At 60.0% G+C, this 17874-nt stretch overlaps 1 protein-coding gene across 5 annotated transcripts in view; it reads right to left on the reverse strand.

The window, feature by feature from the left end:
* The window catches only part of CHD5 (chromodomain helicase DNA binding protein 5), a 66455-nt gene that overhangs the window by 46059 nt on the left and 2522 nt on the right, over positions 1 to 17874 (reverse strand). For all 5 annotated transcript variants that reach the window (XM_032627552.1, XM_032627579.1, XM_032627542.1 and 2 more), the window contains exons 2-3: positions 9542 to 9669; positions 2015 to 2194 (exon numbers count right to left, since the gene is read on the reverse strand). In XM_032627552.1, coding sequence (XP_032483443.1) covers positions 2015 to 2194; positions 9542 to 9669 — 308 coding nt within the window. The remainder of the gene's footprint in view (positions 1 to 2014; positions 2195 to 9541; positions 9670 to 17874) is intronic.

Consider the following 17874-nt stretch of genomic DNA (forward strand, 5'->3'; position numbering starts at 1 on the left):
AGAGCCCAGAGAGGGTCCCTCGGCTCCTGCTTCACTCTCCAGATGGGGCACCGAAGCCCAGGGAGGTGCGTGAGTTCCCAAGGGCACAAAGACAGCCAGCCAGCCCAGGCGTCAGGTCACAAAGCAGACCCCGGATGGCTGGGAAGGGAGGGGTGGGCGGTGGTGCTGGCTATGAGATTGGAACCTGCTGGACAGAGGCAGGCTCCAATCCTGGCTCTGCCACATACTAGCAGTGAGAGGTGGACAAGCTGCTTCATCTCTCTATGCCTCAGTTTCCCCACCTGTAAAATGGGGATAACAGCACCTACGTCCCTCCTGTGACGTAGCACAGGTGTTACGTAGCACACCTGTTAGCACAGGTGCTTGGAACAGGGCCCTCACCCCGATTTCCCATTTGCTCCAGGCAGCCCTGAGCTGTGCCAGCCCCACCCACAGATCCATTCCACCAATCAGCACACGCCATCCCAGGCCACAGTCACTGATCCAGGTGGGCGTGTGACTCAACCGGTCCAGGCAGGGGCACCCCTGGGTCTCCTGTGCGGACAGCTAGGACACAAGCCAGCTTTCCCTCCTGCTGGATGGGGCAGGGGGTGTCCACGAAGCCCTGCACTGCTGCTACACACATTCCCAGCCACGAGGGTGCCTGGCCTGAACCCAAAGCTGACCCTCCAAAGGCAAAGAAACAGGGCCCTGGATGACACCACTGGGTCCCCCTAGCTGGAAGCCCCCTTGCCTCTCAACTCTTAGGGCTGCTGATCCAACAGACCCCTTTTACTGCCTAAGCCCCTCAGAGATGGGCTGTCTGCTCCAGCAAGGGAAGGCCACCCGGGCAGAACACACGGCCTCCCTCGGCCCCAAGGGACCCGCTTCCTGACCTCCTGTTCTCTGTGGCAGTTCAGAGGTGCGCCCACGTGGGGTCCCCTCCCTTGGCCAACCTGCTCCTGACACACACCAGTCCTGGAGGTTCCCACCACGAAGCAGAGCAGCAAGTGAGCGATGACATTATTACAGGACGACCCTGAATCACTCCTGTTAAGTTCATCTTCCAAATCTGTCAGCTTCTCAGCCGCCATCAGTCACAGATGACTCATAACACACCTGCCAACTAATGAGCTCCCTCCGGGTGTCGGGACACCGCCGGCACTTCCCAACTTCAGTTGATAGTCACCACCTCTGCCTCACCCAGCAGCCACCGTACTAACATTTACGTACTAACATTTACGGAGCACTTATCTTCAAATCCACGGCCAGCCCAAACTGAGCCTCATCAAAGATCGAAGGCAGCAGGAGGCTCCCGGATGAGGTGCTGTCATCTGCCACCTGCCCCTGCCCGACGCAGAGACCCAGGACCCAGAGCCCATCTGCCGTCCTACCCTTGGCCCCTCCCCCCACCCCCGCCCCCTGCAAGGAGCGGCCTTGACATTCCAGGGGCCACATCGTGCCCCACTTTCACCGGGAAGAGGCTTCTCCCCAGGGGAGAGCTGCAGGCCCATCGCTATAGCTTCCATGACTCTCGCTCCCTGGGACACTCTCCTGGGTGCCCACGTGGGATGAATTTCGGAACACGTGCTAAGGCCCCCTTCCACCATAAGCGGAGCTGTCCAGCCACTTCTTCTTGGCGAAAGCTCCATTTGTTTTATTCTCCCAAACTGCTCCGACCAAGAGGTTCCTGACACCAAACTTGAGTTCAGACCATCGCTCTCCTCAGGAACGGCTGACCGCTCGAGCTGGGCAAACAGCGGACAATACATCTGCAAGAGGCCACACCACTTCCTCCCCAAACTCCTGAGTGCCGTGTCTCTGAGACCTGTGGCTACAGTACTTCTCACAAAGTTGTGTCCAACCTTCCTGCGCGTGCACTCACACACACACACCCATCTGCCCCGACGGCCCTTCGTGGGAAAGGATGCTCTGGTCCTTTGCCCACAGGGGCTCCCCGGTCAGAGGGCAGGGAGCTGACAGCAGGAGGCTCAGCTCGTCCAAGCAGGATCCCCCAGCCAGGCATCAGGGTTACCTTGAGGCATCCGTCATCGTTGTCGTCCTCGTCGTCATCTTTCTTTTTTCGCTTGGCTTTTTTCTCCTTCTTGTCCTTGAGTTTTTTCTTCTTCTTTTTATTTGGGGAGTAGTCGCTGCCCTCACTGTCCGACTTCTCTTCCAGATCCTCTTCATTTTCCGACAGCTCATCATTGCTCCCCTGGAAGAGAAAGGTGGACGGTGAGAACAACAGGGGCCCAAAGAAAATGCAGAGTCCCAGGCAGCAGCACTGCCCTGAGAGCGGCCTCCTGGCAGAGTCTCACCCACCAGACCACTAAATCCCAGACAGAGGGGCTGCCCTGAGCCAGCACGGGGTAAGGGTCTCGCCCCCAATGACTGGTTGGTGACAAATGGTGCTGTGCAGGTGAGTCGAGGCCTCGGGTGAAGACACACGCCCCCACCAGGCAAGCTCAGTGCAGCCCGCTTAGACGGCCCTGTTTCAGGTTTCTATGGGCTTTGGGACTGTAACGCGTGTCAGCGATGGCACTCGGACCCAGGCGCTCGTAGAGAGGATATCATGCCCAGAGCCAAAAACCGAAACGCTGTCCACGCTGGAGAAGAGCCCCCACCTTCCGCCCCGGCTCCCAGATCCTCTCCTCTCTGTTCATCTTTGCATCCTATGGAGTCCTGCGTGTCAAGTGAAACCTGTGGTTAACACAGAGCGCACATCCCAGTTCCATCTGCCTGTGCGCTCTCCGGACGCTGCTAAAGCACAAGCCCACCTTCCCCACCGCCCGAACCCTGGCTGCTTCATCTCAATATGAGACAAAGTAATTTAGGCAGCTCTTAAGCTTGGTTTCCTCGATTCAGTTTCCATCCATACAAGCAGAAAATGGCCCATTTATATGGAGATAAGGGTGTTTACAGACAGAGCATCCCCATCAGAAAGGCACTGCCCCTGCGAGAAAGCTGAGAAAGCTGTGTATTGGGGCTTTTCAAGAGGCAAGCAGGCTGACTAGGCCCCTCCCGGCCTGGGTCTGCAGGAGAGGCCAGGCACGGATGCTCCAATGGAGATGACACTTGGCATCTTCGTGCTGGCGGCTTAGAGGCGGCAAAGAGAGGCACGGAAGAGATGAAGAAAGAACTGGAGAAATGAAGGATGTGAGCTCCGGAAGGAGCAATGAGGGAGGGAGGCAAAAGAGGAGGTGGAGAGGGAGGAGAAAGGCGGGGAGGAGGGAGAGGAAGGAAGCAGGGAGGGGAGGGAGCAGATGCAGAGAAGGAGCGCAGCAAGGGCAGTGGGTCTGTCTTGGGAGGCCCCCCGCCCGCTCTGCCCTTTCCAGCCGCACCGTGGAGTTGAGAGTCTCTTCCCAGGAGGAAGACTCTTCCTGAGACACAGCTGGGAAAGGACCCACCCGTGGGGTCCCTGCACTTCCTGACTCTCCTGCTGCTCGGCTCCCAAGCCTTCTATGCCCGTTAAGCCGCTGAGTCAGTGTGCTGGCTGGTGGCTGGCAGGCAGCAGAGCCTCTGGGCCCTCCCGGAATACTGACTCGGTCGGCCACACCGGGCGGGCTCCAGGGGCAGTGTGCCGGTCCTGGCTGCTGCCAGAGCCTGCCCAGGGCAGGACAGCCTTGCACGCGATCCCGTTCCCAGGGCTCATGGCCACAGCTCCCAGCCCTGCCTCGGTCCTCTGGGGAGGCAGGGATCAGACAGGGATGTCCATTTCCCCCGAAGATGTAGAGTTTGGCCAGCTTGGAAAGAGCACCCTTCGACAGACCTGAGAGACAGGCTCTATCCCAGCCACACCCCCGCACAGGTAAGGATGGGAGGAGGAAAGTGTCACAAGCTTCAGCACCGCGGACAGAGGCTGTGGGGCCCGCCGAGGGAGGGCCGTGGGGCTGGCCCTCAGCTGCCCTGGGGACCCCGCGAACCAGAGCAGGGAAGAGACAGGAGGACCCATGGTGGGTCCGGGGGCTCCCTGCGGAGGCTGCAGGACAGAGACTGTCTCGGAGCTCTGACCCTTGCTAGTCCGGAATTGGGCAAAAAGTCACTGCAGCATCCTGACCTCGGCCTCCTTGTCTGTGAAATGGGGGTGCCATACAGGGCGATAAGAGGAACAAAGGAGATCACGTGAGAGAGAAGGCCTTAAGCATTTTGAAGTAGGAGAGTCCCAAGTACCCATGATGCCCCCAACTCTGCTCGGAAGCTGAAGATGCAGCCAGGACCACAAACCGGAGGACGCAACGTGCCTCACCCCACCTCGTTTCTGCAAATCGGGGCTGGACTGAAGCCAAGTGCATGGACAGTGCCTGCAGCTGGGCAACAATTACAGGGCAGACGGGCAACAGGACGCCAACAGAAGGGGCTGTGTGACCGCACCTGAGGGGGAGGTGCCCTGAGTATCTGCTAGGGAGCCTGCGCACCACATCCCAAGTGCAGAGAGGTGGAGAGTGGCCCGCACAGCTCTGAACGCAGGGCCCAGAGGGAGCTGGAGGTATCGAGGGAGGGAGGGAGGGAGGGAGGGAGGGAGGGAAGGCGCCTCCAGCAGACGCCCTGTCAGTGTGTGCACAGTGGTGGGGGGGCGGGGGGGGGGCCGGGGGGAGCACGTCTGGCAAAAGGCCCCAAGCTGTGCACTGCCAGGAGTGTGTTAGTCCAGCAGCCACTCCGGGGCTAAGTGGGGGGACAGGAGGGCAAAGTTTCTTCTCGAGGAATGAGCCGGAGCTACAGCAGGACAGTCAGCGCCCCTGCGGCCCAGCGGGGGACGACAATGATGGCCGCCCCTTGTTTCAGGGAAGGCGCAGACCCCTCCCTGCCCTGTCTACCTGCACCGGGGAAAGCCTGGCCAAGGAGAAGACAGATTCCTCAATTCCCCGGCTCCCCGCCCATTCCCTGATCCCCTCTCTGCCCTGCCTTCTCCCCCACCTGCATCCCGATCTCGTCCAAGCCCCCCTGCCCACCCGGGAGGCTGGTGGAGGGCAAGGTGCAGGACAGGTCTTTGGAGATGGGTTTCCCGATGGTACAATCAGTCTGTACCCACAGCGTCTCTCTGTATCCAGCTGTTTGGACACATCTAGTCCAAGGCCTCCTTTATCCTGTGTTCTGTTGTTCCAAAATCTTCCCTTGCGGAGAAAGGGGCAAGCGGAAGGGCAGCGAATGGCTCTGAAAACAACTCGAAGAGGAGTGACCCAACAGCAGGACCTGGAGGGATGCAGGTCGGCCAGTGGCAAGAAGGGGAGGAATGACCAGGAACCAGGAGTAGACTCACCATTCGGTATCTCGAAACTTACAGGGGAGAGAGTGCGGGCCAAGCCACATTCAGGGAGGAGACACAGGCACAGAGCAAAAATGCCCTAATAAAGCCCCGAACCAAGCTGAGCCCTGAGCCACACTGTGGGCTCTGAAAATCAGGACCAGTTGGGGCTGTGACCCTGATGCTGTGTCCTCTGGGCTGCAGCAGCCCCGGGCAGGACTATAGGGGATGCCCTGGATGGCAGAAGAATCTAAGGGAACTTGGAGTCCCAACAGAAACCATCTGCAAAGCTGCCTTAAATCCTACACCCGGGCTGGGTATGCGAGGAACTGGGGGTAGGGAGGAGGGGTCTCTGCCCTGAGCCCCGGGCCCACTGAAGGCACAGCATGCCACCCGTGAAGGCCCTGGGGACCCCGAGCGGGCAGTCTATGCCCACCCTTCCTCCCCCAGCTCTGCAGATGTCTTTCGATCCAGGCCTCGCATCTCTCTCTCCCTTCCCTCTACGCCCAGCACTCAGCACACACCGCATCTCTCTAAAAAGCAGGCATTTAAACTCAAAAGGAAGGACTCAGAGAGTTGGTCATTCTCAATTTGGGGTCCTTGGAGACTGAGAGGGAAAAAGAGAGAATGAAATATGAGCTTTCCCATTCACGAGTGTTATAAACAGTTATAATTTAGCACTGAATAATTGGTTGCTATGGTAACCGCTGCAGCACAGGTTGAAATCATTTCTCCCTCCTGCGCTGGGTCTGACAAGGAGCTTCATCTACATATGCTCAGGTTCCGGCCGAAGCCCCGGTTATTTTATGTAAATCAGAATTCACGACTTGCTGCCTGTCCCTCCACCCCACCCCCAAAAAACCTGCTGCTACATGGGTTCCACCACCGGGGGCCCTCTGCTCCCTCCACCCAGCGCCTTGTGTTGGGGCCACCTGGTTGGAGATGAAAAGGAGAAAAGGGGTGACATTCCCCTCCCCACATCCCGAGGACTGGGGTCTGCAGGCGGGCGGGCGGGCAGTGTGCACATGGCGGCCAGGACCCTGCTCTCTGGCTACAGCACGCTCAGACTGTTGACATCTGCCAAGCCAGACTCTCAGCAATGCTGGGGAGGGTGCAGCAGTGGCCCGAGGGCCACCTTGGGGGCCTGGCTGGCACTGCCCGGTCATCTGCAGGGCCCTCCAGTCTACCCTGGCCTCCATCTCCTTTCTTTGAGATCCAGGAACTGCATCTCAGTAGAGAGAGGAAGGAGAGAGGGAGAGGAAGTGAGGGGAGGGAGAGTGGAATGGAGGAGAGGAGAGAGGAAGGGACGGGGGGGGGGGGGGGGGGGGGGGGGGGGGGGTGGTTGGAGGAAGAGGTGGGCGGACAAGAAATGCAGAGGAGGGAGAAGGAGGGCAAGGGAGACCCAGGAAGAGATGGATACAGCACAGAGGCCATGCTCAGGCCATAGCAGTGAGAGACGAGAGCCTCCCTCCCAGTTCCCAAGAAAGAAGCTTCGGGAGAGGGAGAGAAATCGCTGAGGAGCTGGGGAGAAGGTGCTTGCGCGGGATGCCCCCACGACCCTAGAATCTACCTCTACCCCGCATCCACAGAGCATCAGGTCTGAGGGCTGACAGCAGTGGCCACAACAGAGCCAAGATTTCAGAGCTTCAACCAGGAAGTCGGCCCCTGCATCTCAGGGCCCCGCCGGCGCTGAGCCATCTAACCTCTGCCCCCAACAAAGACAGACCTGTGGGCCAGGGTGCGGGAGGGGCTGGGGGGAGCTGCAGCACGGATTCGGAGCCCCCTCCCCACAGCAGGGGGACCCGGTCCACAGCACCTCCCTTGGGGGTGTGGGGGGAGCCTCCAGGCACGGGCCATCCCCCCTTCCCCTCTCCTGCCTCCACTGCCCCGCCTGGATAACGGGGACAGGAAGCGGCAGCTCACAACCTGCCCACATGTAGCCCATGTACCAGCCGTGGGGTTAGGGGTGTCCCGGGAGGGTATAGACCTGTCAATCCTGGAAGGATGCCAGGAGCCCAGGCAGTGAGGACAAAGCTGAGGGGCAGCAGAGATGGAGGGTGACATCTGACAGGGGCAGTGCTGGGCTCGGAGGAGGCTCAGGGTCCCTCTGGGGGGAGAAAGGGTAGTCTATGCACGCCAGAGGACAGGGACAGCCAGGTGTGGCCGCAAGCGGGCAGGGAGAGGCTCCGGGACAGCTTTGGCCAGGAGCCTGGACAGGGCAGCTGTCCTAAGGAGGTCCTTCCCGGGAGCCAGGAGAGCAGAACAGGGGGCGGACCTGGTGAGAAATGCTGACCCCAAGCTCACCAGAGAACACAGGCAGGACGTACCTGCATGGTTCCAGCTGGAGGAGGTGCGAGTGGCACCTCCGTGCCCCAGTCCCTGAGCTCCAGGCAGGCCAACCACTATGGGGACCCGGGGCAACGCCCAGGGCAGGCCCTGCCCTCCAGACGCTTGCAGGCTGACACCCTGGATGCCCCCGAGGGCCACTAGCCTTCCCCGTGGCACCTCTCACGTGAAGACGCCCTGTTGGCCCATATCTGATTTGCCCCCAAACAAGCAGGGGGGGTGTGGATAGGTGAGGCTCCCCTTACTACAGACACAGAAGCGAGGCTCAGACAGGTGTGGGCAGTGGCCTGGGGAGATGTGGGGAAGAAACTCCACCACCCATCGCCTGCCCACCATCACAGGCCCTTTGTTCCCAGGCGTCTCCTCCCTCCTGCCCCCGCAGCCTGTCTGGGGACCCTCCAGAGTTAAGTCACACCGCGGTCCCCTCCGCACAAAGTCTTGCAGTGGACGAGCCAGAGGCCCACGGCGGCCTTTGAGGCCACGTCAGAACATCCCCGCAGGGCCCCCCACACACACTGCTACTTTGTCCCGGGGCCACCAAGCGCGATAACAGCCCCCGACCGCCTCCCCTCTGAGGCTGGGCCAGGTGGGTCTCCTCTGGGCAGGGGAGGCGAGAAGGCCAGAGGACCGACAGCGCTTCCCCTCGGAGCAGGCGGGCCAGGGGAGGACCAGGCTGGGGGGCAGGGGGCAGCCGGACATCCCCAGGGCCAGATCTCAGCTGTGTGGCTGTGACCCCTGGCAAGTTCATCTCTGAGCCTCATCTGTAAAGCAAGGTGCACACCAGCCCCTCCCCATAAAGCCACCGGAAGGATCGAGTGATGCCGAGGAGAGGCGGCAGCTCTCACAAGGCGGGAGACGGGAGTCCCCACGTTGCCCTATGACCCTATGACCGTCCCCTCCAAGCGCCGAGGGCTTTAAGCTACGAGGCAGCCCCGGTTTCCCCCTCTGTCGGGTGGTGATGATCATCCCTGCCCCCGACTCCCAAGGTTGCTGTTGAGGATGAAGTGAGTCCACGCAGGGCATTCTAGAAATGCTCACACGAGTTACTCACAGGAGACCCGTCCCTCACCGGGGTCTCCTTACTCATTTGTATCTCCTTACTCTTCTCCCATTTGAATCCTGGTCACCCAGACCAGGATTCCAACTCACAACAGGTTGGAAGCAGCAAACCAGAGGGACAGACAGCTGCCAGGAGGCAGATACGGAGGGGGTAGCAGAAGGCACCACCAAGAGCACAGAGGCAGTGGACACAGACGCAAGCGGGAATAAGGGCCCTCCAGTGAAGGGGTGGGAGCGCCGGGGACCCCATGTTGTCATGGCCCAGGACAGACACCAAGGAGAAAAGAATAAACACCCCAGCACACCCTGTTTAAGAACACAGTGGGGACTTCCCTGCTGGTGCAGTGGTTAAGAATCCGCCTGCCAGTGCAGGGGACATGGGTTCAAGCCCTGGTCCGGGAAGATTCCACATGCCGCGGAGCACCAAAGCCCATGTGCCACAACTACTGAGCCTGCGCTCTAGGGCCCGTGCTCCACAACGAGAAGCCACCGCGATGAGAAGCCCACGCACCTCAACAAAGAGTAGCCCCCGCTCGCCACAACTAGAGAAAGCCCGCGCGCAGCAACAAAGACCCAATGCAGCCAAAAATAAAAAAGTACACTTGGGAATTCCCTGGCAGTCCAGTGCTTAGGACTCCGTACTCTCACTGCCGTGGCCCGGGTTCAATCCCTGGTCAGGAAACTAAGATCCCGCAAGCCGTGCTGTGCGGCCAAAAAAGGACAGGACACTTGACATACATCTCGGGGCAGGCGTCCGTGGGGACGCTGCCCACACCAGACACTGGTTTTGGTGTTTCTCACTCAGGCTCAGCTCTCGGGAGGCACCCCTCCGCCAGATGGTCCTGGGAGCCCACGTCTTTCTCCACAGGCCCAGGAGGAGCAGTCAGGACGCCCGCACAGCCCAGCCCCACTCACCTCTTTCTTCTTCCTCGTCCCTTTGGACCTGCTGTCCTTGAGCTTCTTGGACTTCTTCTTCTTGGGAAGGCTCACGGGCTCCTCAGGGAAAAAGTCATCGAAGCCTTCAAGGCCACCATCTTCTTCTTCTGGAAGAATCAGAAGGGGGAGGGGGTTACTCCGCTGCTTCCTTCAGGGAAACCCCCAGGGACACAGAGTGAGAGGCAGGACCCGCTGGGACAGTCAGTTCCTCTGCCACCCAACTGTGTCGGATCACGGCCACCCTGCCCTCCCCAGCCCATCCCCACCCCTCCCCGCCTTCTCCGTCTAGTTCCCCTGCCCCAACCCCTCAAAGCCACCCCCAGACCCGCCGAGTGGAACCCCAGCCCCTTGGGCTGTGTCACATCACCCCACCTCTCTGGGCCTCTCCTCCTCTCAACCTGTAAAATGGAACAATAACCACCTACCCTGCTATGACAGTGCTTGGGAAACTGAAGCAAAAACAAATGACCAGGGCTTCCCTGGTGGCGCAGTGGTTAAGAATCCATCTGCCAATGCAGAGGACACGGGTTCGAGCCCTGGTCCGGGAAGATCCCACATGCCGCGGAGCAACTAAGCCCGCGAGCCACAACTACTGAGCCTGTGTGCCTAGAGCCCGTGCTCCGCAATGAGAGAAGCCACCGCGATGAGAAGCCCGCGCACCGCAATGAAGAGTAGCCCCCGCTCGCCACAACTAGAGAAAGCCCGCGAGCAGCAACGAAGACCCAACACAGCCAAAAATAAATAAATAAAATAAAATAGATTTTAAAAATTAAAAAAAAAAAAAAACAAATGACCAAGTAAAGGCCTTGTGGACATGGCTCCCCAGGGAGAAAGCAGCCCCACGGAGTCACAAAGCCATCTCCAGCTGGCCCAGGGAGGGGTCGAGGCCCACCTCCGCCCTCCAGAGGGCCACGGCGTGGCCAGGAGAGAGCCTGTGAGTGCAGGATGACAGGGACGTACAGGTCACATCCCCCTAGGACCACTTGGTGCCTTGGAGCAAGCACCCGGGAGCTTGGAGGAGAGACCAGCATGGAGGATGCCAGGGCTCCCCTTAATGGGGATTCGAGGACCACACTGCCCCCCCCCCCCCGCCTGGTCCCCACCCGCACCTGCCAGGCCCACTCCCCGTCACATGTACCCGGACACACACAGCAGGATGCCAAACACACTCCGCTGGGCGCTCGGGACGATGTTACAGTCCACAGAGAGGTGGGTTTTCTAGAAACTGCCCGCCTTTCCTGAATCCTCATTCCTTCACGCACTGGAAAGACTGGGGGGAGCAGGCGGGTGTGTCACGTGGGGATCTTAGAAGAAGCTGCAGGCTACATGCTTCTTGCTGCCCCCAAAGGGAGCCCGTGGCTGGGGCCTAACTCCCACCCAGGAAGTCAGGGGTGAGAAAGGGCACGAGCCCTGGGTTCCTGGGACCGGACGTGGGCCCCAGGGCTGGGGGTGCGGAGAGCGGGAGGGCCCTCTTGGGGGCAGACGGCAGCAAAAAGACACCGCAGGAACAAGCCACCCAGACTAGAGCTATGCATCTGCCTGCCCGGGATGAAGGAAGCTTCCAGTAGGCACAGGCACAACCTCCAAAGAGTCCACAAAAGGGGTCCACAAGCCAGCCAGCCTCCACACCAGCGGCTTACCCCCCATCCCACGCCCTTCACTGCCCATGTGCACGGGGGAGGGTGGGGGGCGGGAGTGAAGGGCAGGGAGAAGTGCCACGGGGGTGGGGGGACACGACAGGGAGTCTCACTCGGTCTGGGGTCTGCCTCGAGCGGGACCCCCCTGTGGGGCTGCCACCCTGGGAGACCCTTAGGAGGGCAGAAAGTCCCAGGGCCACGCAGGGGACTTTCATATGGGAAATGGGCAGAGTGTCCTCACTGAATCAGGTTTAAATGATAGGCACCCCCCAACCCCGCCCAGGAAGTCTAAAAATTTTAGAGTAAAACATCCTGGCTGTTGAACGCGCCAGACCCACAGATGCCTGGACACACCCTGGGCGCTCCAACATCGCCCATCCTCCAGAGGGGTCCACCCCAGGGCCTGGGACCCTGCCCCCTAGAGTCCCCAGAGGGGAGGGGGAAGGCGCCCATCACCACACTCTGGGTGCAGCTAAAGGGCGCTGGTGACGCTGGTGGCCCAGTGAATGCCCCTCCCGCCCACACCTGGAGGGCCAGTTCCCACACGTACCACCCCCCTACCCAGGGAAGGCGGGGGCTGCACCCTCTGTCTCAGCATCCCTCTGCCCCAGGGCCCTCCTCCAGGGCTGCCAGGGGGCCTGTGGCCCTGCCCCCCAGGAAGCAAGTGCTAGCCCTGTCTTGTCCGGCGCCCCCAGGAGTCCACGGGGACAGGGCATGCCCAAGTCTCAGTCCCCTCCCCATCCTGCCAGGCAAACACAGACACGGAGAGAGACCAACTCCAGGCAGGTGAGGGAGCTGCCGTGCAGGTGACACGAGGGTGGCCTGAGCGTTGGCCTTCCCCGGGAAGCCAGCTCAGCAGTCCTGAACGGCAGACAGGGGCACTGCTGAGGACAGGACCACGTGGTGGGCACAGATGCTGTGGCCCTGGCCAGGGCTACGGCCCACAGGGCGGGCAGCGAGGGCAGGCCCAAAGCTGGGTTTAACGTGGGCAGGCTTTGAGGGGAGCCAGGCTAGGGCAGCAGGACCCGAGCCCGTCCTGGTCCCTGAGCCCTGGCACGGGAGAAGCAAGGATTTCGGGGCCAGTTGGAAACGTTCATAGGGACCCCCAGTCATCCTGGAGTGGAGGGCTCTGGGGACAGTGACATGGCTGGCGGGGAGCCAGGCTGTCGATGAGATGCCCGTCCACGCCTGCCCACTCTCCCAACGGCCTCCACCTCCCCCAGAGCTGCAAAGAGACCGCCTGGGAAAGCCACCCCCGCACCCTGGCTGTGCCCAGCTCGGTTATGTAACAGGCTCAGCTGATGCAATCGGGAGGGGGCCTCTCTCTCCCGCCTCCTGCTACCTCCCCACGTCCCCTGTCCCCTCAGCAGCGCAGTCCCCAGACTGGGAAGGCCAGCCCAGCACACTGTCACAGACTGACCGGCCAGCAGCACAGACCATGGATGCAGAGGAGGCCGCGAGAGGTTCTAGAAGGAAGCCTGGGATCTCCCGTGGGCTGTGCCCCACCCTGCCTGGGAAGGAGGTAGGGGCACCTCTAGCCCTAACCCACGCCCAGGACAGGGCTCGGAGGAGAAGTCCTCAGGCCCTCTGCCCTCGGACAGACCCCTCCTCCACTCCCAGAAGACCTCACGGCCCAGGGCCATCTGTCTGGTTAAATCCCTCCTCCAGGGCCCTTCCAGAGCTGGCACACGACCACGGGGACCCCACCCTGCCCACCCCCATCTTCCTCCCCCGCACGTCTTCTGGTGGCCCTGAGGACGCCCAGGGCTGACCTCCTGTGACGCTGCTCGCCGACACCCCCATGATTCCCACTCAGCCCTGCCCCCCTCCTCCCTCTTCTGCAACCAGCCCTGAGCTTCTTCTAAAACCAGACCTGGAGAGTCACAGCCAAGCAATCCTTCCCAGTGCCCATCGGCCCCTCCCGGATCCCAGCCCTGTGCCTCCTCAGGGTACCCAGCCACCAATAAGGCGGGAGCCCCCCCCCACCCTGGGGGAGGGTCCTGAGGGGAAGCGGCCTCAAGACTCCTTGTCTGCCAGCTCCCTGCTGCCCCCCAGCCCTTCCAGGCAGGCGGCCTTGCCCTCACGCACCAGCCCTGCCCCTCCAGGGCCCGAGGCTCCATCGACCCCCAGAGGGGCTATAATTAGGACCCATTAGCCCTGATCTGTCTCCCAGGTCTGGGGCAGGGCCGGGGGAGACTGCTTCAGAGATGAGACGGGGGACAAGGCGGGGGACAGCAAAGAGAGGCACCTGCACCTCCTGCTGCTTTCCCCCAGCCCCTCACCAGGGGCTGCACACTCTGGCTTAGCCCTGCGGGACCCCCAGGCTGCTCTGCAGGCTGCAGCCCAGGCGGGGGGGTGGGGTGGGGTGGGGGGTGGACCCTTCTTAGCGAAACACCTTATAGCAGTGGAAGGACCTACCACCTGCACCAAGCTCGAAGCAGGGAGCATATGTTCATTTATATGAATTCATCTACTCCACACAGCAACCCTGGGAGACGGTACTGTTATCACCCCCCTCTGCAGACAAGGAAACGGGCTCCGAGGATCTCATCGCTTGCCCACTTCTGAGTCTCACGGCCGGCAGGTGGTAGAGCCAGGATGGAGCCCCGGCAGGTGGCTCCCACCACCAGGTGTGGTCCCCGCGCCTGCCCCTCCCTCCAGGTATAGGACCCTCCCAGAATTCAGACCTTCCCCACGTTTACTTCACAAGCATTTAAACAGCATAGCCCATGTGCCAAGCTCAGGCACGCCCAGGGGACGCTGAGGTGACTCAGGCCGGCCCCTGGTCTGAAAGATCACCTGTGGTCCCTCAGGGTGGGAGGGTCAGGGCTAGTCCACCGCAAGTCCCCATGCTCTGCCCATCCCCTGCCCCTGTCCTCTGGGGACAGGGAACCTAGCAAACACAAGGTGATCAGAGCGAAAGAAAAACTTATGACTGTGGAAGGAAGAGGTAGGTCGTCTGATTCAGGGTGGCTGACAGATCTGGGGAGGTGCAGCCAGGAGCCGGATCAAGAGCTCCGTCACCCGAGTCCAGAAAGGTAAGCAAACCTGTCAGCGATGGGGACCCAGCTCGACGTCCGCCATCCTCTCTGAAGCCTGTGGAGAGGGTCTCCTTCTGTTCCCCCAAGCAGGAAACAAGACCACCTGGAGGCCAGGAGGAGGGACAGGGGAGCTCAGGCTTCGAACCACCACCCCTTCCTGGCAGGGTGGCCCCCAATCCCTTCTCCACTGAGCCCACTTCCTCATTCTTGAAATGGGCCGAGTACTGGGAATTCCCTGGCAGTCCAGTGCTCAGGACTCCGTGCTTTCACTGCTGAGGGCGCAGGTTCAATCCCTGGTCGGGCAACTAAGATCCCACAGGCTGAGCGACGCAGCCAAAATTAAATAAATAAATAAAAATTTAAAGATAAATGGGCTGAGGACTGCCTTTCTCACGGGGTGATGAATTAGAAACTGTGAGATGCAGTTTAAGTGCTTGGCAGTGGCAGGCGGGGCCCAGGGCCTCAGGAGGGCTAGGATGGCCGGGGCTGAAGGAGTGGATGGCGGGGGGAGGGGGGTCTCTCGTTTGGCCACTGCTGGGCCAGGGGTTCTCAGGGCCACCCTAGGGCTGGCCAAGGAGGGGTCACCAAGACTAAGGTTCCCATCAGTCCTTGGAGTGCCCCCCACACCACAGGTCTCTACTGACATTGCTGGGGGGGGCCGCAGTACTCCCGCCCAAGAGAGAATTAATAATTCATTTATGACATTTAACAAAACCCAGACACTACCTCACTGGCATCTCATCAAACAAAACGTCAGTCCTGAGCACCACGGGCAGACGGGCAGGCAGGCAGGTGGGGGCGGAGGACAGGGGAAGCTTTTACCCTAAGGGAGTGGGGTCCGGAAAGAGTGAGGATGGAGGAGGCTGGGGGCCCAGAGCACTGATGGGGAAAAGGAGGAAAGAGAGGCCAGGAGGGAGGGGACGAGGACAATAGAGGGAAAGAGAGGGACAGACAGAGAGAAGCAAGGATTCGGGGAAGACAGCCTGACAGACTTGGAGACAGACAAAGGGATAGACATGGGGAAAGAGTAAGTGAGAATAAGAACAGGAAGGAAATAAGGACAGAGCCAAAGAGACAAGGCAGGAAGTCTCAAAAGTTTCACCTGCAAAACCCCCAGAAAGTCAGACACCGTGTACTGTGTTCAATACTCGCTCAGAGAAGACATGCAAGAAATCTATGCTGGGTGGGTGAGTGGATGGATGGATAGACAAATGGATGATGGATGGATGGACAGATAGATGAATGGACCGATGGATGGATGGATGGACTGGATGGATAAATAAATGGATGGATGGAGACTGGTTAAGATGGATGGATGGAAGGAAGAAAGGAAAGAAGGGATGGAGGGAGGGAGGAAGGAAGGAAAGGTGGAGCGGACAGATAAATAAATGGATGGATGGATGGAAGGAAGGATGGATGGACAGATAAATAAATGGATGGGTGGATGGATGCATGATGGGCCAACGGATGGATGGATGGATGGAAGGAAGGATGGATGGCCAGGTAAATAAATGGATGGGCGGAGACTGGTTAAGATGGATGGATGGAAGGAAGAAAGGAAAGAAGGGAGGGAGGGAGGGAGGAAGGAAGGAAAGGTGGACTGGACAGATAAATAAACGGATGGGTGGATGGATGGATGGAAGGAAGGATGGATGGATGGATGGAAGGAAAGAAGGATGGATGGACAGATAAATAAATGGATGGGTGGATGGAAGGATGGATGGATGGAAGGAAGGATGGATGGGCAGATAAATGGATGGGTGGATGGATGGATGGAAGGATGGATGAATGGATGGATGGAAGGAAGGATGGATGGACAGATAAATAAATGGATGGGTGGATGGATGGATGATGGGTCAATGGATGGATGGATGGAAGGAAGGATGGATGGAAGGAAGGAAGGACTGGACAGATTAAATAAATGGATGCGTGGGTGGGTGGATGGATGGATGGATGATGAATGGGTAGGATGGCTGGCCAGTGTATGGTGGGTGTACTGGTTGGTTTTGTGGCTGGATGGGTAGATGTTCTGGTGGGAGGGTGGATACATGGGTGGGTGGATTAACAAGTGGGTGGGTGACTGAATGAATTGATGAAATGATAAATCAATTTAGAATGCAGTGACTACCCCACAGGCCAAGCCACTGGGCAAAGGGTGCTATAACCACTTTACCTCCCTCCTCTCGGCAAACAGTATTGAATATGACCAGGCTCCCCGGGATGCCCCAAACCCACATCTCCCCAACGTAGGGGGAGCTCACTAAGAAGGCACAGACCTTCAGGAATCGTGGCTCTCCCTCCCTCCTGGTCCCTGGGCCCACAGAAGCCTAGATGGGCTAGGGGGACCTGGGCCAGTCCAGTGCCAGAGTGGTCACACTGTCTGGCCTGGAGAGAAGATGGGCTCACCAGCTCTAGGAAACCCACCCCTCTGTGTGGGACTGAGGAAGGGCTGGGCCTACAAGGCAGGGAAAAGGCCTGGGATGCTGAGGCCCTCTCCTCCCTCCCTCGCTCCAGCCCCTCTGGCCCAGGCTCCCAGCCCCCCAGCTTACTGGATGAGGGTGCATGTCTCAGAAGCATTTCCTTGGGGAAGGCAGGCCAACTGCTCCCCTTGGACGGTGCTAACTACAAGCCACACTTTACTGGGCACCTATTATGTGCTGGGCACTGTGACCTACTTGTTCCACGTGCACCGCCTCACGAGCCCTCATAATAAGCCCTCTATGAGGTAGCTGACGCCACAGCCCATTCCACAAGTGCGGACACTGAGGCAGAGGGACTGGGTAGCTTGCCCAAGGTCAGGCCACAAACAAGCAGCAGAGGCGGAGCCACCCGACTCTTGAGCCCTCTCTTGGACTAGCCCTCTGAACGCCCAGGGGAATCTGGCAGCTGGGGTCCCTGAGCCCGAGAGGCAGGCACCTCCCCCGACCCCCGCAAGCAGGCTCAACCACCCGCCTCAATGCCAGAGAGCTGCCCGACCAAAGCCCGGGTGGCAACGAGAACACTGCTGAGGGGGGTGGTGGACGGGCAGAGTGAAGACAGTAGGCCTGACAAGTACTGAGTCCGCTGCGGCAGACTGAAAACCTAGTGTGACAGCTCCCAGCACACCGGCTCCCCCATCCACAAACGGCCACCTGGGGGACCTGCTGGCCCTACAGCCCTGTGGGCCACGGCCACGAGCTCAGGCTGAAGGGCTGCAGAGAGGCCGCAGTGGAGGGAAGGGGGCCAGGCGGCCAGCACTTCAGGAGAGACACGAGGCCTAGGCCGAGGCTGTCATCACGTCCAAAGGCCAGGGTGACCCAGGGACCCCCCAGCCCTCAGACACTGAGACCACAACCCTCTCTCTAGCGCCCACAGTGCTAGGTGCCAGGCACAGTGGGTGGTCACGGGAGTCACACCCAAGGCGGGAGCCCACGGACACAAGTCAGCTGATGATAATATTCCAGGGAAGCACTGCCAAGAAAATAAAGCATTAAAATGGGCCTGAGAATGACAGGGGTGGGGCTACGCTGGAGCCAGGAGCTGAGACCTAACGGGCAGGAAGGAGGCAGTTGTGAGCCGAGGAAAGCTTGGGTCTGGCAGGGGTCACGGCCAACGTTCAGGGCAGGATGGAGCCTGGGGGGTTCCAGAAGCATCA

The sequence above is a fragment of the Phocoena sinus genome, chromosome 1, assembly GCF_008692025.1.
Source record: "Phocoena sinus isolate mPhoSin1 chromosome 1, mPhoSin1.pri, whole genome shotgun sequence".
In the NCBI taxonomy this organism is placed as follows: Eukaryota; Metazoa; Chordata; class Mammalia; order Artiodactyla; family Phocoenidae; genus Phocoena; species Phocoena sinus.